This window comes from Poecilia latipinna, unplaced genomic scaffold (genome assembly GCF_001443285.1).
Source record: "Poecilia latipinna isolate Pla-1442-1.1 unplaced genomic scaffold, P_latipinna-1.0 Scaffold262, whole genome shotgun sequence".
Taxonomy (NCBI): Eukaryota; Metazoa; Chordata; class Actinopteri; order Cyprinodontiformes; family Poeciliidae; genus Poecilia; species Poecilia latipinna.
This window is the reverse complement of record NW_015112878.1, coordinates 12,924-35,655: the sequence shown is the minus strand read 5'-3', so window position 1 is coordinate 35,655 and position 22,732 is coordinate 12,924. Positions and strand designations below refer to the sequence as shown.

At 36.5% G+C, this 22,732-nt stretch overlaps 1 protein-coding gene across 6 annotated transcripts in view; it reads left to right on the top strand.

Moving 5' to 3' along the window:
- The window catches only part of tead1b (TEA domain family member 1b), a 47,058-nt gene extending 24,593 nt beyond the window's left edge, over positions 1-22,465 (top strand). Inside the window, exons 4-15 of one of the 6 annotated variants that reach the window (XM_015033243.1) lie at positions 8,752-8,816; positions 11,494-11,556; positions 11,647-11,709; positions 14,233-14,244; positions 15,675-15,806; positions 16,062-16,108; positions 16,210-16,271; positions 17,061-17,185; positions 17,999-18,172; positions 19,298-19,438; positions 19,591-19,743; positions 22,346-22,465. In XM_015033243.1, coding sequence (XP_014888729.1) covers positions 8,752-8,816; positions 11,494-11,556; positions 11,647-11,709; positions 14,233-14,244; positions 15,675-15,806; positions 16,062-16,108; positions 16,210-16,271; positions 17,061-17,185; positions 17,999-18,172; positions 19,298-19,438; positions 19,591-19,743; positions 22,346-22,459 — 1,151 coding nt within the window. In that variant the 3' untranslated portion in view covers positions 22,460-22,465. Of the gene's footprint in view, positions 1-8,751; positions 8,817-11,493; positions 11,557-11,646; positions 11,710-14,232; positions 14,245-14,897; positions 15,016-15,674; positions 15,807-16,061; positions 16,109-16,209; positions 16,272-17,060; positions 17,186-17,998; positions 18,173-19,297; positions 19,439-19,590; positions 19,744-22,345 lie in introns of those variants that run through there. The other 5 variants (XM_015033245.1, XM_015033247.1, XM_015033244.1 and 2 more) reach the window with 5 other exon arrangements.
- Positions 22,466-22,732: the final 267 nt, after the last annotated feature.

Here is a 22,732-nt window from a genome sequence, read left to right as displayed (position 1 = left end):
TTAACGGGCAGAGCAGCTGCAGCTAAACAACTGTAGTTTTAAAATGGCGTTAATTTAATGACAGAAATGTTTGAGTTTACACAACATTACCTTCTGTGTTTCGTACAACCAAACAGTTTTTTCCAAGTAGCTGGATTTGTTTTTCTTATGGAAAGTAGCAGTCTTCTCTCAGGGGGCTGACTGGTAGTGCACAGCCAACAGATGGAGGAGTGGAGTGGTGTGTCGTTTTGGTCACTGAAATACTTTTAATGAGGACAATTTCAACCCGGAGGAATAGTGTATTGTGAAAATTTAGCCTGATTAAAATCTGCAACTTTTTAAGCCCTCAGTATACTTTCATTGTGAAAACTAGTTTGTAACAGGTACCGTATTTTCAGCACTATAAGGCGCACCGGATTATAAGGCGCACCTTCAATGAATGGCCTATTTTAAAACTTTTTTCATATATAAGGCGCACCGCATTATAAGGTGCATAGAATAGACGCTAAAGTAGAGGCTGGTTATGCATCCACTAGATGGAGCTGTACTAAAGAGAATGTCAACAAAACAGTCCGACTCCGGTCGGCGAGGAGAGCCTTCCGCGACTGGGCCGGGGCGTGGCCGGACGATGATCACCCTTCTCCGTTCGCGCACAGCATGTTCATGGAGAAGGTGGTGCTAAATGACCTGCAGACGACCTGATTCTAGATGGTCGGTATTTAGATAGGTCAGTCAAACTTTATTAACAAACCAGCGTTCTGACAACTATCCCAGCATGCACCGCGCTTCTTCTTCTATGGGCGAAAATGAAGTTGGCGGCTGCTTACTGTAGTTGCTAGACCTGTTGTGGCTCAATATTGGTCCATATATATAAGGCACACCGTATTATAAGGCGCACTGTCGGCTTTTGAGGAAATTGAAGGTTTTTGGTGCGCCTTATAGTGCGGAAAATACGGTCATTAAAAGGATTTACAAGATGTCATTTGTTTCCCAGTTTTCAAAAAAAAAGTTCATTATCCACTCTACCCACTCACAGTTTTTGTTTGTTGGGAAAGTAAATTATTTATGTCCTCCTTCTCGTTCTTAAAATTACTTGTCTTTATTTGAGGGGTTTGGAGAAAGTCTGTTTGCGGTGTCTGACTTCCAAACTTGGACCGCTCACCAACACTAAGAACACAATGTCTTTTGTACTTTGGCAAAAAAAGTTATTTCACAAAGAAGCCTTTATTGATCTACTAGATTGCTTTCTAAATGCAGATGGAGCTGTTTTCCTTTATGCACAGCACGTATTAACATATGTTTTGTAACTGTGGGAGAGCTATTCATTGTTTTTAGCTTTCTCGTGAACCTTTTTAATGTTTGTTCATTAATTTTTCAATGTTTAGGTTTAAGTGAAATAGAGTGAGTTGCAAAGCATTCATAAGCTGAAGTACCACTTTTATGTTGCTGAGTGTTTCCGACAGACAAAGAAAAAAATTTATCAGGTAATTGATTAGGGGGAAAAAATGGCTTCATCGAGCAGTTGATAATTTTGTTACTTTTATTTTACTTTAAAACTTAGAACTACTAAAACCTATAATTAACATAAAAAACAAATATGGTTTTGGAATGCCTTTCTAAGTCAATTACAGCTTAATAAAATCTTTATATGTGCTTGCGCTGTCCCTCTCTGCTCCATTCGATCAGACTCCCAATACACAGAGTCAATTTGAAGCCACATGTATGCAGGCGATCTGCCGGATGATTCTGGGCCAGGCCCGGTTCTGTCTCATGGCAGAGAGCTGGGCCAGATGTGACTGTGGTTGTGCCTGCATTAGAGGGAAATAAAAGGCTGTTACAGGAAATGGATGCTTTTAAAAGGAGGAAAAGGGGGAAAAAGGGACCAGAGCATTAACCTGTTCAAAAGACTAAACTAAGTCAGTTTTTGACTCGATATATTTCATTTAAATTTGATCGGGTATTTAGGTCGTGCAGGATATTTAACGGCTTTTAGACTGAATAAATATGTAGGCCATTATGGTAAAAAATGAAAAAAAAAAAGAGATTTAGCAAAGCTAACCTAGTTTAGTAAGCTTCCATAAAAATTCAAATAGGAAATTAAATTTAAGTAAAAAAAAAAAACAACAACAAATTATTAATGCGGGGACATTATTTGAAGTTGATTCAAATAATGAATATTAATAATGAATATTAATCCTCTTTTGATTAATATGCAGAGCATTTTTTTAGAAATAAGAATGAACTACTAAGTCTTACTTTTTGTTTTTCAACTGATTCACACTAATTTCTAAAAGCAAAAAGATGCGTACAATGCTGTTTGATGAAATTTCAGAAATTGTAATTTAATTAGTCTGGATTTCAAAAGTATTTAAACATAATAGTAATAAAAAAATATATTTTGTTATGAAAAATAAAAAATGTGTTATAACAGAAAATAATCTAATGTAATCATTTCAAAAAACAAGTGTGGAAACATAGAAAAATGTAAATTCTCAATTACATCAATCAAAGGCCCCAATTTAAAGGGTCTCTTTACCTGAAAAAATATTTGCTGGTGTTGCATTGTGTGAAGAGGTGAAGGGAGTAAAAGGCTAATGGTCTATAGGTTTTTAAGAGCTTTGACACTGTTGGGAAGCTCAGAAAGCCAAGGTTTTTTCACTTTAATACCTTGTGACTGTTTAAGAGAAAAATCACCATTTCTTGAATGGCTCTGTTGTACATGCAGCTCTGAACCTCAATAAGCTCATGGAGCGAGTCATAAAAATAAATTGTTCTGTAGAGACAGCAGTGGATCTTAACATTTGAACTAACTTGTGCTTGAAAACAGTCAGACTAAGGCTACAAAATGCATTTTGTGTACACTTCACACAACAACACATCTTTAGAGACAGAAGATAATAGTATTTATTTTTTCTTTAACTTTTTTTTTTTTTACAGCAGTTGGCAATGAAACACTGGAGACTGTTTTTGCCATTTTTACATTTCTTTGATTACCAATGCAATGCTTGTCTTTTTGTTTCTGATTTCACTATAGTGTTATTTATTTGAGCCGGAAAAATTATGATTTATGTGACATAAACCCAACAAAGATTTAAAAGATACACTGAAAAACTGTATTCTTTTATTTAGTTGCAACGTGGTGCATTATTTCTTACCATTGTATGTTCAATATAGACAATACTTCTTCAAGTGTGTTCAGACTAAGAGGCAGGGTCTCGGTCTGGGGAATCTTTGGTTTGGGGGTTTGTTTCATATGATTTTTATCAGAATTTAAACAAAAAAATTGCATGAAATGTCTTATTTTATTAGCCATGTAATTATAACTGAAAAAATACCTGATAAGTAAACATTGTATTTTACAAGACCATTGTAAGGTAATTGGGTGGTTTGGTATTCCCAAGAGATGGAGCCTTTTTCATGTTGAGGAATACATTGAATGCCTGGGAGAGTAAAAAAAAAAAAAAATCTAGGGGACTCTTTTGAGAAAGTTGAGCTACCATCCCTTTGTGGAATTACTGCAGGAGCACCATTCATATGTAATGGATCCTCTAGAGCAGGGGTGGCCAAGTCCAGTCCTCGAGAGCCACCATCCTGCAAGTTTCAGATGCATCCCTGCTTCAACACACCTGAATCAAATGAATGGCTCGTTATCAGGCCTCTGTAGAGCTGATCCCGGTCTGTTGGAGTAAGGATACTTCTAAAACTTGCAGGATGGTGGCTCTCGAGGACTGGACTTGGCCACCCCTGCTCTAGAGTAAGATTCATGGAGGAAGTTCACTCAGACTAGGCTGGAGGATTCCTGCTCCACAGAACAGATCTTTCCAGGAGAACCACAATAAATATTTAATCTTTTTTCCATTGCTTTGACTGACAGGAAAATCCTATAAACAGTAAATGTTCTCTGTTCTGAACAACTTTTGATTCCTGGACTTTGCTGTGGACTTAAATTGTAACAAGAAACATTTTAAACAAAGAGATGACTTTGTTTAAAAGTCTACACAAGAATAACCACACTTTTATATAGTTTCTATATTTAAGTATTTAAAAAAAATCTTTTCAATCAATTATGCAGAGTTGTAAAAAAAATAATATTCAGTTTTTGATTTAAAGATGTTTGTGATTACAATTCACCTTTTAGAAAAAATAACTAACCATAATTATGTTTCGAAAAGAAAAGATGATAAACATATCACATCCCACACGGGTTGCCCATGTCCTGTCCTAAATATCTAATGTCCTGCAACTTTTAGATGAATCATTTCTCCAACACACCCGAATCCACTGAGTGGCTTGTTACCAGGACTCTGGCATGCTGATATTCAGCCATTTGATCCAGGTGTGTAGGTGCAGGGATGTAAAAGTTGCAGAATGTATTGAAGCTCTGGAGAACTTGACTTGGACCTTTATTCCCTACCCCGTGATTGCCAGTGTTACCCCCTATCGTTTAAATAGATACTGAGTATCGGACTGAGCTATCTTGTCTCATTCCTCACTTTCAGCCATGAGATCTTTGAGGAGATGTTTCATTCGGGCACAGCCCATCTTCAAGTCACCTTACCACATCTCAACCAGATTGAGATCTTGGTTTTGGCTTTGCCTAGGACTCTTTGGTTTCTTCTTTGGTGGACTAACTGGTATGTTTAGTGTAATTGTTTTGTTGCAGCGTTCAGTTGTGCTTCAGTTATTTTTATTTTCTACACAGTCCTGTATTTTTCTCTAACATCCTCTGAAACATGATAGAATTAATGATGGATTCTGTGATATGTCCTCCACTTGTGGACTATTTTTAGTAGGCCGTGGAATGGCTGATTTAAAATTCTTTGGGGTTGAGAATCCCTCCGCACACTCATAAGATGCCACAATCTTCCTTCTGAGGCTTCAGTTCTTGTCGTGGTTTTTACTCACTCCAGCAGTCACTGCACACCAGATGAAATGCCTGAATGCTGAGTAATGATGTTCTGATCAAATGCACCTGATGTGAACAATGTTTAATTTTGGCCATGTTAAGTGGACATACATGTGAGTTTCCTTACCGGAATTTGCATTTTTAATACACTTGACAATTTTTAAAGGTGTCTTGTTAGTTTTTTTTTTTTTTTTTTTTTTTTTTTTAATTTCAGTTTTTATTGTTAAAACATTTAAAATTTCTAAATGTCCACATACGATCACAGGATGCTATCTATTTTGTTTTACACAACTTTATTTATTATACAGCTGCAAAACCAGAAAACACTAAATTAAGATTATATTCTTGGCTATTTTTTTTAACACTTTGTTCTTATTTATGAATATTTGTATGATACAGCTACAGTTTTGATCAGGGTTAACTGGAAAACATCTATACATCTGTCACAATGTGTTTTTCCCCAGAATCATCAGTAATGCATTTTTCATTCAAAAACCTTACAGCTCTTGATAAGTGAAATGGAAATTCTGAATAACTTTCCATAACTTGATAAATAGGTTCTTGCAGATTATTTTCTGTTATACAATTACTTTCAGTGGCTTTTGAGTCGATGTATCTTAATATATTTTATGTTAACAGCAGAAGACTTGAGTTTAAAGCTTATTTTTATTTTTAAGTTTGCTCCACTGATTTATTTAAAATAATATATATATATATATATATATATATATATATATATATATATATAGACACACACACACACACACACACTCAAATACATAACAGGTTTTCATTTGTCATCTCTTAGTAGGTGTATATTTTGTAACTATCAGATGGGGGGGAATGTATTTGTTGTATGTTTAATGTGTATACTACCATTTTCCCCCCCAACTGCTATTGTTTTGCACTGAAGAGGGGAAAACATTCAGGCTTGCTTGGACCCACTGGGCTTTTTTCTCCAGCCTGGTGAAAAGAATGAATTATTCAGCAGTAGGCAAGCTTTCAGCTGCCCATTTGTGTGCTTTGATGTTGGAATCAGGACTTTGCATGAATGCCTGTATTGTCATGTTGCGTGTCTTCTGTGTATGAATTACTGAAAATGATTCTGATGTCTGCTTCATCAAGTAAACTTTGCAGAAAGTGCAAATCCCCAGATGTTGTGTTTTTAATGTGTAAGGTCATGTGACGAGGTTCGGACTGGCCTTGGATAAATGCAGCTTGAAAATAATGTCAGGGTTGACCAACCAACTACAGCTAGAAGTAGAATCCCAACCTTCTACTGTTTAAATTGGAGAGTAGATGGAAACAGACTACTCCTTAATTTAATACTCTGAAGATGTACACTGGCTTTAGAAAATACATTTTCAAGAGTTTGACTTTGCTTTTTTGTTTTTCTATTCTCAATATAAAAATTCACTAAAGTGAATCAAAACTGACCAAGATGGTGAGAAATAAAGTTAAAGTTTCAACTTCTGACTCGTGACTTTTGACATTGCTCTTCTATACACGTCTTAGGTGTCACCCATACACACAAGCTGATTCTTTTAATGCAAAACCTTAACAAATGTGCACGTGTCAGCTCTAATGAAGATAGTTTTATTAATTTTTGGGATGTGAAACTTAGTAGACGTTGTGGCGGACCTTTATGTTTTGTTTGCCGCCGTCTCTACTGCTTTGCAGATACTGATAGTCGTTATGATTCAGGCTGCCTGTCCTAAGATCTTGAAAAGATGAGAGCGTCCATGAACCTGGTTCCTGTTGGCATTCTTTTTTCGTTTTAGGTTTTTAGCCCCACACAAAGCAAAACTTCACTGATAGTTCATTAATCCACAAGCCTATTTTATTGACTTGGCCATATCATAAACTCTCATGCCAGAAGTGAGAACCATGAGATAAAAATCAAAATCAAAATCAATGTACCTGTTATCTTTAGGTTTGTAAATAAAGGAGTATACCAGGTGGGGACAAATTGAAGATTCATCTAGGACCTCTCACACCCAAAGCGAGAGAGGTCCTAAGACTTTAAATAATGCTGTGGCCCTAAACATTTTTGTGTTTAGGTTTTCTGACATTTTATTCTTCAGGCAATCAAATGATTAGCTTAGATTACATCCCAAGATGCCTCTGGAGTCCTAAGACTGTATGTCACAGAATGCATGGAAGAAATGACTCTTTCAAATTAGAGCTCTTAAGTGACTTCCTCTCAAGAGAAGGTCTCAACGTCATTGTGCGTTTCCATGATGTGAACAAAGATGTCCTCCAGAGAATATCGGATGTCTTCTCTCCCTCCTACATGCAATTGTGAGATTTCCTCTCATGTTCTTTTTTGTTTTGTAATGTGTTGACTTTGATGAAAAAATCTTTTCCCTCCAATTTCCTAAGATATGCTTTATTAATACATATTAATACAAGTGTGATTCACTTGTCGGAGCCACAGCAAGACCTTTTAATTGATAATGAAGTATAGCTGGAGGAAAAAAAAAAAAAAGCTTCATCCTGACTGGGTTTGGCAAATTTAATGGAGGAGTACTGCAGTGCCATGGCGCAGACTGGCTACAGCTGGACACATAATTAGAGTGCCTCCCTATCGATAATTTGTGTAATAGTTTTGGTTGGCAGTGTGTTATTACCATATGAAAGGGCTAAGCAGGGTCAGTGCATTGCTACAGCAATTAGAGCGGAGCTGAGGGCAGAAGAATGTTTTGGGTGGTTGTTAATTGGAAATTTCTACAAAGCTATGCTTTAATTATAATTGAGTCAGGGCTGCACTGTTTTAAACCCAATATATTCAGTTGCCATTATTTTCTGTAATAGCATGAAAAGCTAGGTCTGTTTCCTTTCAAAATGTTGGGCTTTGAAGAGCCTGAGGTGGAATTAGATTAATTTTAAAGGCTCTGCTACCACTGAGCTTTTTTTTTCTTCCCATGCTAATGGAGCACAGTGTTGTCACAGCAAAACTGGATCTGATTTGTTAAAATGTACATACCTTATGCTTTGGAAGTAAGCATAAGGTATGTATATACCTTATGCTTACTTGTGAATTATTTTAGTACACCTTCCTTGGTAAAATAAATAGTTTTATATTCAACAGCTACATTAAGTCAGCTGGAATGAAATGGAATTTTTGGGCCTTACTTTTTCCATACTTTTCATCCAAACAAGAAAAATGCAGAATGTAGAGTCATATAAAATATCTATTGTTATTTTTGTCATTGCTGAGAAACCAAAATTTGAACACAAACAACATAAACAGTATTAAACACTGCAGAAAACACAGTTGTATCTTATTCTGAATATTAGCTCCATTAGGAGTAACACACTTCAATTATCTTAAATTTATGTTTTTATAACAACTCATTTGGATTTTTTTTGTCCCATATTCAAACATATTCCAATCAAGCTTTTGTTGGGCAGAGATATATTTTATACAGATGCAGCCATCAAGTATCTTCCGTTCAATGTTAATTTTCTTTCACTATTGAATCATTTTTGAGCTGACAGATGTAAAATTGTTGGTTACCTTTTTTTTCCAAAGGATGCAAAACATAGAAGGAGAAACGTGCTTTGGAGTTCTTGATAGAGGAATCATAAATCCAACAAGAAAAATAAACAATTCATTGATTATGCCTATCTATGCATAAAAAGCACATATCTCACATTTATATTTAACGTTTAATAGATTTAACAAAAAATGCATCACAGTAAAGACTCTAGATGCATTTATAGAATGAAAGTGATAAGATCAGTCACCTGATTTACCAATCTCTTATCAGTGTGATAGGAAAATTTGCCCATTCCAAACTTTGCATTTCTATCTTTTTCCTCTTAGTTATTCAAATCTGTTTATCACGCTCCTGTTGTTTCAGGTCGAAACGAGCTGATAGCCAGATACATCAAGCTTCGGACTGGAAAGACAAGAACTCGCAAGCAGGTAAGACAAGTGACAAGAAGCTCCTGTCAAAGAGGTATTGTTTGCTTTTCTTGGAGCAAACAAGAAAGCTAAACAACAAAGTTTAGTCAGCCAACTTATGGGCTCCATTGGAGTGCATTGATCAGGATTTTTAGAACCTATTATCAGAACTCGCAGATAACAATTACATATCAGAAGATTTTTTTTCTCTTTTTTACTCTAACAGGGCTGTTAGAGTAAAAAACTTCAGTGGAAAATACACCAATTCTAAATAAAAGCTAATTGCAGTAAATTACATAGACAAGCAAAATCAAGGGATTTCCCTCTGCACTGCTATTTTTATTCTTTTAGTAATTATTTTTACCTCAACCAAAGAGGCAACATTTACTTAATAACAAAATTCTTCTATTCTGATTTTTCCATTTTTTTAAAAACCTGCCTTTTTGATGGATGGTATACACTATCTTAAGTGGGGACTTTGAGAAGGCAAAACATTAATATTCAGTTAGAAAACCTGTTGGTGAAATTTAAAGGCTACCTTAAGCCAAAATTTGCCGAGGTGTAGAAGAATTTTGGGCTGGGTACTGCTAGTACCCAGAAAGTACCTCCAAAATGACCTCGGGTGAGGATTCAGATCCTCTTAGTGAAAAAACAACATTGATAACAACTGGCATAGATATTACAAAATGTTTTTATTGCAGAAGAAAACAGTTTAACTGAATTGTTTCTGCTTATTTTTTTTATCTGTAGATGATACATTCTGTTCCCACAACTATTGAAGCATTTAGTTTTATTTACTGGATCCACATACATCTGCACTCACACAAGCAAATTAGTACCACTTCGCTCTCGCTTTTATTTTCAAGTGGGATGCATTTTATCACATGAAACAGCACTAGATACTCAGCGGACAACGTGTCTTATTGTTTGACAAACAGAGAAGTACCGATCGTAAAAAAATATAATAATAATATTTGTGCAAGCTTAGTCCGGTGTGTTTGAGACTTTTCCACACTACAGTGTGGGACATTTTGACTCGGAGCTTCAACTGAACTGTGGTTTTCCAAAATAACTCTAATCTTTCAAGACAAACATCACACAGTGCTTCATGATGATAGGACATAACAATTAAAACATTAAATTAAGACAGTTAAAATTAGAAAAAAAATAAAAAATTATGTACATAATTAAAAATTGTATTCACTAATAGTGTTTGAAAAGGTATTAATAAAAGAACAAAAGTCCTTAATTTTTGAGTTGTGTTTTGTGTAAAGTGCATTGTAAATAGTTTTTTCAATGTTCTGCACTCCCTAATGAACTTTCTAAATAAGGAGATCCATGCAGTCTTTTCTGTCTTAGAGACACTTTTGATCTTTTTACTAACTTTTGATCAATATAATTTAGGTAACTATTGTAAGTAATTAGCATAATTAGTAGGTGATTATAAATAAGACAATTCATTGATGTGAAATGTTGTTTTCTTGACCTATAAGGATATTGCTTAAGGAATCCATAAGATGTGTATGATTTTTGGATCAAAGTGAGACATCATGGGATTTCCTTAGTGATATTTCAGGAAATTATCAAATCTCAATGATATTTCCTTTTAGAAATAGAAATCCCTCGAGGACCACCTTAGTGAATGACTATAATAAACAAGGTGGTGTCTGCAGTGACACTCAATCCCTGAGTGTGTATTGATCAGTCTGGACCGGAAAGGCTGCATGGTTTGCTGCTCTGGGACACAGAATTAGACTCGGGGGTTGTTGTTTACACACAGCTACAACAAGAAACGCTTCTTTTCCTGTTGGTTGTGCAAATTGATATTGTAAACAGTCCCATCACATGCATAATGGTTTATTTACTCATTCATAGCACAGTGCAATAAATAAATTAGATGCACATGTAGATTTTATGTAGTTTTTGTCTGTAATTTTATCCATGACTTTAATGGGAATATTTGTGGAAAAACAAGCTGAAGCTGCAACAACTATCTGATTATTTTACCTCATTTAATTTTGTTCTGTAAATAAGCTCAAACCAAAACATGCATGGTTTCTGATGCTTAATAATCAGATAATTGCTATAGCCATTGTTCAGATGTCAAACTAAGGTAGGTCTGTCTTGATATTTGTGTAAATTGCATGCATATTTTTGAACTACCAGGTTAAAAAGGCAGCAACTGCTGATACTTTTCCATTGAATCCCTTTACTTCTGTTACACTATTCAACTTAACTGTGATTTGTGTGATTGGAGTCTACGCAGCCCACCACTCAAACCTCCTATTAATGCACATTACTTTTAATTAAAGTGCTTCTACACTGCCTCATTTCTAAGTACAGGATCGTTTTGAATTGTGCGAGCGACTAAGGTAAACTTGGCTGCAGAAAAGGCCTTGCTCTGCACCAGCAAGATACTAGACCAGCCAATTTTCATTCAGCACACAGTGGATCACATCTGCGAGCTCTTAATGTGTGCAAAAGGAGCCTGCATCTTCCCTAATCAGCTCACTTAAGTCACGACAACACACTGTACATCGCCTTTATTGGTTGTTAGCTTGGTGTGTGCTTTCAGAAGGCTTCACTTATGCTCCTTCAAGTGTTTTTAAACAAATAAAGAATCTGTGATCCACTCTGAACCTTTTTTGGGGTCTTTCTTGTTTTTTTATTGTACTTTTTCTCTTGTTTTCCAATGGAGGTGTCTAGTCACATACAGGTCTTAGCAAGAAAGAAAGTTCGAGAAATCCAAGCTGCCATTAAGGTACGTCTGGCTTTGCCCAGTTGCAGGGGGCTTTTCATTGCCATGGTTACAGGCTCTTCCTTTGTTTTCCTCCCCTCCCCTGCCCCGCAGGTGTCTAGTCACATTCAGGTTCTTGCCAGAAGAAAATCTCGTGAGTTTCATTCCAAGCTAAAGGTATGCGCTTTTCTGCTTTTGGGCTTGTTGGTTGCTGTGCATCTTAAACTTCCTGTTCCTGTGGTGACAGAGTGAATGCATGGTCCTCTGGTTCCCTGTAATCCCTGACCCTCTGCTGACTGTTACCTGTTCAGCCTTTTCTAACGTCCCTTCCGTTTCTTGCTTGTCTTCTCACCTGGTCATGCTTTCACTGTCCGCCCTGTGGGTTTTTTCTGTTTGTTTCTCTTTATGGGCCATTGCTTCAACAGCACCTGCACATCAATTTAAAATCTGTCAAGCAATAATGAAATTATTTGTATATATATTAACCAAATAAACGGATATTTGGAAGTTTCAAATATTTTTTTTTCATTAAAAAAGGGCAGCTATTACAGTCGCTTTGCTTTCGGAAACTACAGGCAGTCGAGATTTGTTTTTAGAAGAGTGCCACCCATCACTCCATTTAAGCTAAATTTAAGGAGGTTAGCTACCAAAGCAAATAACTCTGAGAATTTACAAGGATAAATCAACTTCAAATGACTACCATTTAATAACTGGTTTTGACTGCACACCAGTTGTAAAAGACATGTGCTAAGTGAATTTAAAGATGATAATATGACCTGTGATAAGTAAACAAATACTTGAATAAACAGTATTACTTTCATTCTTCTCTGGGTTCTTGATAATAGTGAAGCCTGATAAACAATCCAGCTAGAGGAAAATAATACACCATCTCAACAACATGGTTGAATAAAAACGCATCTGTCTACATTTACTGTTTTGGCAGTAAAACAGATTAGTTGTAGTTTCTTACTAACTACCAAATTTTCTCCTAAAATATTTTCTGCAGCATTAATAATCAAGTATTTTCAAATATATTATAATATTTAATGCAATGCAAGAAGTTCCCAAGAATATTGATTTTTTTTAATAGAGATATTGTGGTAATGTTAAACTTAAGAGTTTTCTTTTGATGATTTAGGTATATTGACATATTAAATCTTTAAGCTTATTTAACTGAAACCAAGAATCTGCATCAAGCTGACTGAAGTTGGAAAAAAAAAAAACCTCCCACTTCTCAGTTTAAAACTACAAAATTTGACACAAAGCACCACAGAATGATATTGACTTTATTGGTGTTTTATGAAAAAGCAAAACCCTGAATAAATTTAAGCTTCATATTAAAAAATTAAATGCGTCCTACTGATCACCAAAGTCTCTTGGAGTGAGACAGTTTTTTCACTTAAGTGAAATTCCTAATGGTTAAAAAAGATAAGGATATGTTCAAGTTTCTTAATTGGTTTGGGTTTTAATATAATTGTGGAACAGTCCAGGGCTTTAATTTTTAATCTATCTGTGTTTAGTGAACATGTTGTGAAGCATGCTGGCACTGGCTGTTGGTGAGTGGCTGAGCGCTGACTCTGTGCAGAAAACTGCCTGTGTGCCTTTCTTCCCAAGCGGACTTCATTAAAAAAAGCTGGGGCACAGAACGGGAGGAAGTGTATGTGTTTAGTAAGGAAATGAAGAAGACCTTATTCCTCCACTTCCTTCAAAAGAGTAACCCAACTTTTCTTGGCTGCCGGGAGTCTCATTGGCGCACATTTAGAACGGAGAATGGCTGTGAAGCTGCCTCTTTCTGAAATGCCCTTTTTATTTGTTCTTGTCCTTTTTGTCCCCAATCTGTTGATAACTCTAGGTTCTCACAATGCCATGGCTGTCAGCCTCTTTCCTTCCTCTCAGTTCAGATGTCGTCATTTCGGAGCGTTCGCTTCAGTTATTTCAGAAATGGTGAAATCTGTTAAAGTCACGAAGAAAGGCTTTTCAGAAAGGCAGAATAAAGTGGGAGAAGCGCATTGTGAAATAAGTAATCTTGAATAATACCGACGGGTATTTAAGGTATTTTTTATATCAAAGGGCACTTTACCCGTGTGCCATTTCCACCTTTTTCCTGGGACTATACATTTTGACTTTCACACTTTGCTCCTCTCCTTGTATTCAGCACGAATTAATGACCCCTCATTAATCTATGTGTGTGGAGAAGGAGCCACTAGCCACATCAGTGGCTGCCCTTTCAGGGGCACAGGCGGCTGCATGAAGAAAAACAGACAGCTTTTGTATGAATCCCTGTCTTTTTTCATTTAAAGCAAATTAGTGTTCAGCAGCAAAGAGAAATCCAAGTGTACCCTTCATTTAGGCAGCATCAAAACCTGCTGCCTCTGCTCTTTTCTGTTGCATTTCAGTAAAATTACAGTCATTATGTTTTGTCTTGAGTGATGACTACTGATCAGGAAATTATAGAGCAAGACTTTAACCACAAAGGCTAAGGCTAATTTGTAAATACAAATTTCATTACCCTTTTGTTCCTGAGTGTTCCTGACACTTGCGTGCATACTTGCACACTTGTTCTGTAGTCAAGGTTTCACATTTCATTGAATTATTAATTACATTTTAAGTATTTTTTTTTTGTTTTATGTGTATCTGAAATTTTAATTATCTGCATTATTTTTGATAAGCTTACAATGAAACCTTGTTCTTTGCATTTAGGTTACGAGCATGGTGAGTATTTATTTTCATTTCTGGGTTGCAGTTTCTGCTTTATTTAAATGCTGCTTTGTGTGTTGCTGCTAATTTTGCATTTGTGCTGCAGTCATAGTGACACAATAGTTTGTGCACTGTTTTTTTTTTTGTGTGTTTATTGGTGCCTCTTTGTGCCATCACTCCGCTACACTGACATCCACTGCCAGCATGCCTACATGAAGCTTCTGCCACCAATACGTCTGCATGGGCTTTCCACTGTTCCAACATGCACACGCTGTTGCAGCATTTATATCTATGCATATTGTACAGTTTAATTGAATATTAACTTGGTATAATGTTTACATTAATTAAGCATTTAGCCTACCTTAATTATTTCCAAACTTGATTACTCTTTAATAATCTCTTTTTTCCTATAGATTTTTTTCTAGCAAAATCTAGAATTATTTCATGTGGCTGAGGTCAAACTGGAAGAAGAGTTAAAAGGAAATAAACAATATTAAAAAAAATCTAAGAAAGAAGTGGCAACAATTTACCGAGAAGTTAATATAAACGAACCTCAATTATAATTATTATTCTTTAAAAAATAAAAACAAAATGCCACATCCAAAACTCAGGATAACCAGAAAAACTAAAAATAAGTCTAATTTATGTCCAGGAATTCAAATAAACAGTAGAGCAGCGGAAATTTAAAGATGCAATTCTTTGGCCAAACTGAAGGGCGGCGCTGTTCATTTAAATGATGTAGTTCCACAGTGAAACACAACAGCGGCGCTGCACATTTACACTTTAGTAGGTCAGTGTAACAAAAGAACTGTGCTGTTTATTTACCGTGCATTTTTTAAAATAGTATATATTTTAATGATAAATTGACAAGAAATAGGGCGAAGAGAGAAGGGGAAGACATGCAGCAAAAGTCCTGACCATGTTGAGGACTGTAGCCTCTGCACAAGGTGCTGTGCTCTAACACCTGAGCCCCCCACCGCCCTGGTCTTTATTAATCTTACCGAAGCGGAGTTGACGACCTTCAAGTTTACTTCAGAAATTCTTTCAGATGTTTTTATGTGATGTATTTTGACATGCAGACAAATGCAACCTTGAGATGAGTGTTTCTGAATGAGCATTTTAAAAATATTTTCATTGGAGATTAGTCATCAAGTAAAGTTTAATTCCACTGCATACCACTCCCTGCTGTCATATCTTGGAATTTCAAAGTTATTGTTTAGCGCATACCTTTAAAAAAAAAAAAAAAAAACTCAAGTCTTTCCTTAGCATGGCAATGCTGATGGTGCTTTTTTCAATGTGCTTTCTGTGTACTGCTGTGAAAGAGGTCGCTGGTGCTTTCAATGTGCAGTTTAGACTCTGTTTCTTGCTACCTCACCAACATGTGCTCCAAAGCTCCCCAACTCTCTCCTGTGCGAGTGCTAAGCCTTTTGTGACTGCCCTTAAAGGACCAAGCCGTGAAGGACAAAGCCCTCCAGAGCATGGCCTCCATGTCCTCGGCTCAGATCGTCTCCGCCACGGCGATTCACAACAAACTTGGCCTGCCAGGCATCCCTCGGCCCGCCTTTCCAGGAGCAGGGGTAAGAACTTCACCGGTACCCTGTTATTGATCCATCCTGTCCCACTTCACCCAGAGCAGGAGCGGGGCCAGCTCCATCAACACCCTGGCCAAATCACATTACACACCACTGTTCCAATCTGATAAACACATGATGGGAAGGAGTGCTAGTCAAGATAGCTGTAATCAGTGAAGATTAGGACCCTTTTTGATGTTGCATGTATCAGATGCCCACAGTTGGGCTTACTTTGATGATTTATGTTTCTTCATTCTCCAGTTATGGCAGGGTATGATATCAGCTGGGCAGCCGGGATCCTCACAAGAGTAAGTCTCATCAATAAGTGTCAGAAACATTTAATCTGTTGTTATACGTTTCATGCCTCCATAGAGCTCTTTTCACTGAAACCTGTGCTTTCCCTTTTCAGTATTAAGCCTTTTACCCAGCAACCATATCCAATCCAGCCAGCGGTCACAACAGCCATTTCAAGTAAGAATCAAGTCTGTAAATAACGGTCATATCTGTCATTTTTAAACTGTGAACATATAGAATAAAGATTAACTTATCTTTACTCGAACCTAATTTAGTAAATTATGTTGTGCTAAGTTTTTTTTATGTTGTATTTTCAGTCCATAAGACTGTTTAGTTCTGATGGGCACAGCTACTTCCTGAATCTTTTTTTTTTATGTTTAAATGAAAATAAATATAAACTGATTATAGCTTTGAATTCAGAAATGTTTTAATATCTTGTGCAAGCAACGAAACCATCTGTACACTGCAGGTTTCAGCTTCACTCAACTGAATAATGTGGTCCATCGTTTTTATCCACACTGATGTTTAATAAATATTGTCTGTGACTTCAGGAGTGAAGTGGCCTTCACACTTACTTTTAACCTTCTGTAAATATGTGTGAAAAGCCAAAAAAAAAAAAAAAAATCCATACATATTTGGTCACAGTAGCATAATTTCATTATTTTATATTTGTACAAATAAAACCTTTAATTTAAGTGAATGTGTAGCTTCCTCTTTTAGATTGATCAGAGTGTTCAGGACACTTGCTTACTCCATTATCCTCCTTTGGTTCAGACATGAGATAACACAAAGAACCATTTCCGTCTATTGGTTTTCAAACTTACACTTGTAAGCTGTAACTCTTAAATTAATTTGCCTTTTCACTGAAAGAGGACAGCGATTCTTTAATCCTGAACGTGTTTAGTGTTTACTGTGAAACATTTCAGAGAGGAGATGAAACTCTGGCCACCCTTCTGTATTTTTCAGGTTATGAATCTGCCACTGCTCCAGCTCCCACAGCTCCAGCGTGGCAGGGCCGCTCCATCGGCACATCCAAACTCCGGCTCGTGGAGTTCTCCGCCTTCTTAGAGCAACAGAGAGACCAAGACTCGGTGAGGAGAGTTGTGTACCTAAAGACTTGACTTCTAGTTTTCATTCCCACCTTGTGTCAGCCAGCAACTAGCTTCTCTCTGTGAATGAAGAGAAAATATTTTCCCAGACAAGCATTCAGCTATGTGGAGGCCAAAACAGGCTGAGCGGGGTAAAGTCTGCTTTGCAGCAGCACATAATGATTTTAGATCAGTCCGCTTTCTTAAAGCATCTTCTTTAAACCCAGATCAAATTTATGCAGAACTTGGATTCACCAATCGTTACCTGGCTTGTGTCTCATGTTTGCTTACAGTCATTTATTTTGCATAAAGCTGAAGGATCTAAAACGTTTCATTTCTCAGGAAAGCTGCATGTTGTAGACATTGATCTGACTCTTTCACTATCACCCTCAAAACGTTTGTCAATGGGTCCTTAAGGACACAGTGTCCTCTTGACAGCTAGGAAGTTTTAAACTTGGGGGGACAAAGCATGAAATAATGTTTATGCTGAAAAACATTCAGGAAAGAGGGACCACCATTTCTCCACAAGCATTTAAAAATCTGGTTGCAAGTTATTATGAATGCTCAACAGCACCTAATGTTGCCAAGAATGCCTCAAACATTTACTAGGTTTGTAGAGAAATTACTTTTCACTTATGGGCAAGGCTGGTTTTGAAACAGAATTTCCCATTTGGAAACTTTATTTTGTATTTATTTAGGTTGTCTGTGGCTGATCTGATATATTTAACTAGTCTTTATAATATCAAAGAATATATTTTTAATGCCATCAATTGCACTTTTTTTAATGAATAAAATACGACTCCTTTGGTCTTTTAGTACAACAAGCACCTGTTCGTACACATCGGACAGACAAATCATTCCTACAGTGATGCTTTGCTTGAGGCGGTGGACATTCGTCAGATTTACGATAAATTTCCTGAAAAGAAAGGAGGACTGAAGGAGCTGTATGGAAAAGGTCCTCAGAACTCCTTTTTCCTCATCAAATTTTGGGTAAGTGTGAAAATACAATCCACATTTCTAAAGTTATTAAATGCAATTTAGAATCATACACGTAATTATTGCTAATGTAAAAAAAAAAAAAAAAAAAAAAGAAAAAAAAAGATCCTGTTCTGTATCACTTTGTTCAAGTTTGTATTTGGTGATTTGGAGTAATCAGGCTGCACAGAGAAGATTGTTCCCTTAATGTTTGCAGAATGCACTGTGCTATATTTGGACTTGCATAGCAGGAGAGCCTTTTGATCAAAGCTCTCGCTAATTCAGCGTAATATCTCCTAACAATGGAGTGACCTGGTTGCACTCCTAATGGCTGTTTAAACATTGTATGTATTTCCTCCCTGATGCAAAATGCTAACAAGCGGCGGCCAACAAAGTAGCCCCCGTATGCATTTGGACTAAGTCCCCTTGAATTCCTTTTGAAGTGACCGGCGAATCTGAATTTCAAATGAACGACAGAATCTGCGAAATAATGAACGTGTAGCTGCTTTGCTTAATGAAGGAGGAGAATGTTGTTGGGAGAATGTCTCCTCTCTTTGTGCCCATAATGAACAGGATGTTTGGGGCACAGAAAGGCTGCCCTCCAGGAGCCGTCCCATTCGTCCTGAGAAATCAGTCGCCTAATGTAACTTCATTTAGTTCTTGTTAGGTGGTGCCTTCCTCGGGTCGGATGCACTTACATGCTGAAAACTTGAATTCAATGCATATTAATAATCCCAAGAGATCTGCGATCAATATCTGCTATGTGCGTATGTTTATAGATAGCGTTTTTGCCAGATTTTCCATAAATTAACATTGTGATGTATTATGTCAAAGCCGAAGCATATGTAAATAATATTTAATGTACATAATGTTGCATACAATGTGTGAGATGCTGATAGAAAAACAAACCCCTGCAGACGTGTAACAAACACACAACCCTCCACATTTATTGACGCTCCTGTTAAAAATGTGTAAAAGTTAATATTTTAGTCTCACATTGAAACAAATCTCGTTGTTCTAACTACATATGGGCAAGTTTAGGTTTTCTACTGGTCATTTGTTGGCTGTAAAGACAAGACATATTCACCTGTTTGAACCTTAAAAAAGATGATCATTCTGTCTTTTTTCTTTTCCATCCAGGCCGATCTAAACTGTAACATTCAAGATGATACTGGATCATTTTATGGGGTGACCAGCCAATATGAAAGTTCAGAGAACATGACCATAACATGTTCGACAAAGGTTTGCTCCTTTGGAAAGCAGGTTGTTGAGAAAGTAGAGGTATGAACTTTTTTCTTTTTCTGCCGCTTAGATCAAAAATGGCTCAAATTGAATTATTGTTGCAGTGGATTTATTTTATGTTTTTTTGTTTTTCATTATATTTAGTTACATTATATATGTTCCAGATTTGAATACTCTTTTCCTTCCCACAGACTGAATATGCACGGTTTGAGAATGGACGCTTTGTGTACCGGATAAGCAGGTCTCCGATGTGTGAATACATGATCAACTTCATCCACAAGCTAAAACATCTCCCAGAGAAATACATGATGAACAGTGTCCTGGAAAACTTCACCATCTTATTGGTAAGCATCTCCTCGACCCTCCCCCGGACTCATTCTCCCTCTTTTCTCTGTCAGGATGTGCTGTCGGTGGTTCCAGTTGTCATTTTTGCCGCTCTGACATTCCTCTCATTCCACAGAGGATGAAACTCCGTCCCAGGAGTCTCATTATCTGAAAGGGAAAGGGAGGATAAGAGAGGGCAGGAACTCCTGCTATCAGGGGTCTTAAGTGTCATTAACCACAAAGAAATAATTAAGGCAAAAGAAAAAAAAAATATTAAAAGACAGGCGCAGATCGATATTTGTGTGCGAGCGTATGGAAAACAATAACCAGGGTCTCTTTTTATGAAGGATTTTATGAGTTTTGCTAAAAGCAGGACCCCATGGGGTATTAGAAGCAGTGGTAAAATAATAATTAACCTGCCTCCCATCTAGACAATAAATGCAAGAGAGGATATATTTTACTTTTTTCTAAACGCCAGGTTGCCACCATGGCCAAAGATTACTGACTCCGAAAGTGTTTAACAGCTTCTAGCTTCAACAAATTGAATGGACTTTGTTATTCAAGAACTTCCTCTCACTCCTCAGGCTCAGTAACTTTTTAGTTTAAGTTAATTTTAAAGATATTACTTTTGCCAAGAAAACATGGCATCATTCCAGCCCAACGTATTTTCATGAGAGCACTTTGGTCCCTAAGAATCAGTGACAAATACAGATTTTAGCAAATCAATCAAATGACCTACAAAGAAAACTTAGTGTTAACCCATAAACCAAATCCTTTTTTTTTTTGTCTCATTAGCTGTGAGGACAAGTGTCCTAGTTTATGGTTCTTCTTGTGAGTCTTGGCCAAAGTGACGGCCTAAAACAACTAACAGGTTTATATTGAAACTATTTGATGCAGTGTCAAACAAAACGATAAAGAAAGGTGTATAAAATACGAAATATATTTAAAAGAATTAAAAATTAAATAGGCAAAAACGGAGCAAGTTATGAGATAACAGTAAGCAGATAAAGAAGAGGAAGTCTGTAAGCGGATATTTTACTGCTCATTCCAATAATCTCATCAATGAGTTGATAATACATGCCAACTCATTTTTATGGTGTGCTGATGACGTCCGTAGTGAAACAGCACAGTGCCACCTAAGGGCAAAATCCAGTATTTTTTTCCATGTAAGAGAAAATTCTGCTGTAGCACTTCTCGACAGGAAACAAGTATTCTTCTTGGGTCTTTAAGTTATGAATTACCATTTTTTTAACCCCTCCCTGGTGCCCTTTTCAATTGTTTACATTATTTTTAACTCTTATTACATTACTTTTTTTTAACTCTTTTACCCTCTTAAATGTGTTTACTCAGTTTCTGAGAGCTCAATGAATTTTCTTATTTTGTGTTTATATGCAGTTGTTCCCCTTGCCACAGTGAGTTAAACATCTAAAATTTACAGAGGTCTTGAAGTGAAATATATCAGTAGAGATATGGCTCAGTCTGAGTTATCATGGCCTAACAGGGTGAATTGTTCCACCCCTGTTGGAGATTTCCTGATCAAACTCTTGCAACTGGGCAAGAAACTGCATGCATTTAAATTATTATTCAATTTTGCACTATTTTAAGCAGGGCGTAATTAGATTTCAAATTGCAAAATATGTAACCCTAGAGTGAGAAATAAAATAAATAGTATATGCAATTTAATGAAAATGAAATTCTAACTTAAACAGACTGTTCATTGGCTAATCAGATGTTATAGACAATTCCCTAAAAAAAAGTCTGCACATAAATGCAAACATAAATCTTGCTTTCCTGTCGATTGTAAGAAGAAATTTCCACCGTCATTATTAACTCCTGATGGACTTGATGATGCAAAGGTTTTTTGTCTTTGAACATAATTCAAAGTCAAAACTTGTTGATTGTTGAGCTTCAAACTCAGAGGTTCCAGAGACTTGATTCAGTTACAGCCTCATTTTAAATATCTTCAGCACAATGCACTTAGCATATTTTAGTGAAGTTCTGGTTAATTAAAAAAAAAAAAAAGAGTACAAAAACATTCACCTTCATACACAGCTTTCAAAAGAGGTTACATTAAAAACAAGAACAGCCAATAAAGTGTTCCTCATGGGAAAAACTATATTTCTTAGATTGACCTAATAATGTGCAGAGGTTAATTGTTAACCACAAAATGTGACTTTTAGAAACTGGTTGCACAAAAGGTGACCAAATAGCTTTCTGTGGAGCCAGGACTTTAATTTCAATATATAAAAAAAATGACTTGATCTGGACATGGTACCTGTAATAGAATCAGAAAAATCCCATTTCAAACAATTTTAAAACTGCAGAGCAAAACTTCCAATTGAATATCTGGAATGTTTTAGAAGAAATTGGATAATACAACAATTTTCTTAGCCTGATAAAGAATAATTTTAATATAGTTTCTGATCTGCCCTTTAGATAATTTTCAGAAAGTGTGATACGACATGCATGCTGTTGCATTTGGGAAGGGAGCGGGAGTTCCCACAGAATAACCACGCTCACAAATATCTCAGCTCTTGGTTCTCTTGATGATTTTTCTGTTTCTTTTGAAGAAAGATTCTTAGCTCTGCTCCACTAGAGAAAGCTGTACGTTTTCTGTTGCAGGTGGTGTCAAATAGGGACACCCAGGAGACGTTGCTATGTATGGCTTGCGTGTTTGAAGTGTCAAACAGCGAGCACGGCGCCCAGCATCATATCTACAGACTGGTAAAGGAGTGAAAGCTCTCTCCGTTTTATACATTTCTTTCTTCATAGACGTATCAACCTCAAAACAAGTGGCAGTGCCTCTGCATGGAAGTCAGCCTTTCAATGCTCTTTGTTTGAGGGAAGTTGTGAAGTCGGTTTGTCATAAGTTTGTTGTATTTGTTGTTGACCGCAGCTGTGAAATATGGTACAGTTGTTTTATGTTTTAATGGGAGTTTTATGGGAATTTTCATTTTTAAATATGTTTAGTTGGTTGTTCCAAAAACGATCGAGAAGATTTATTTGTTA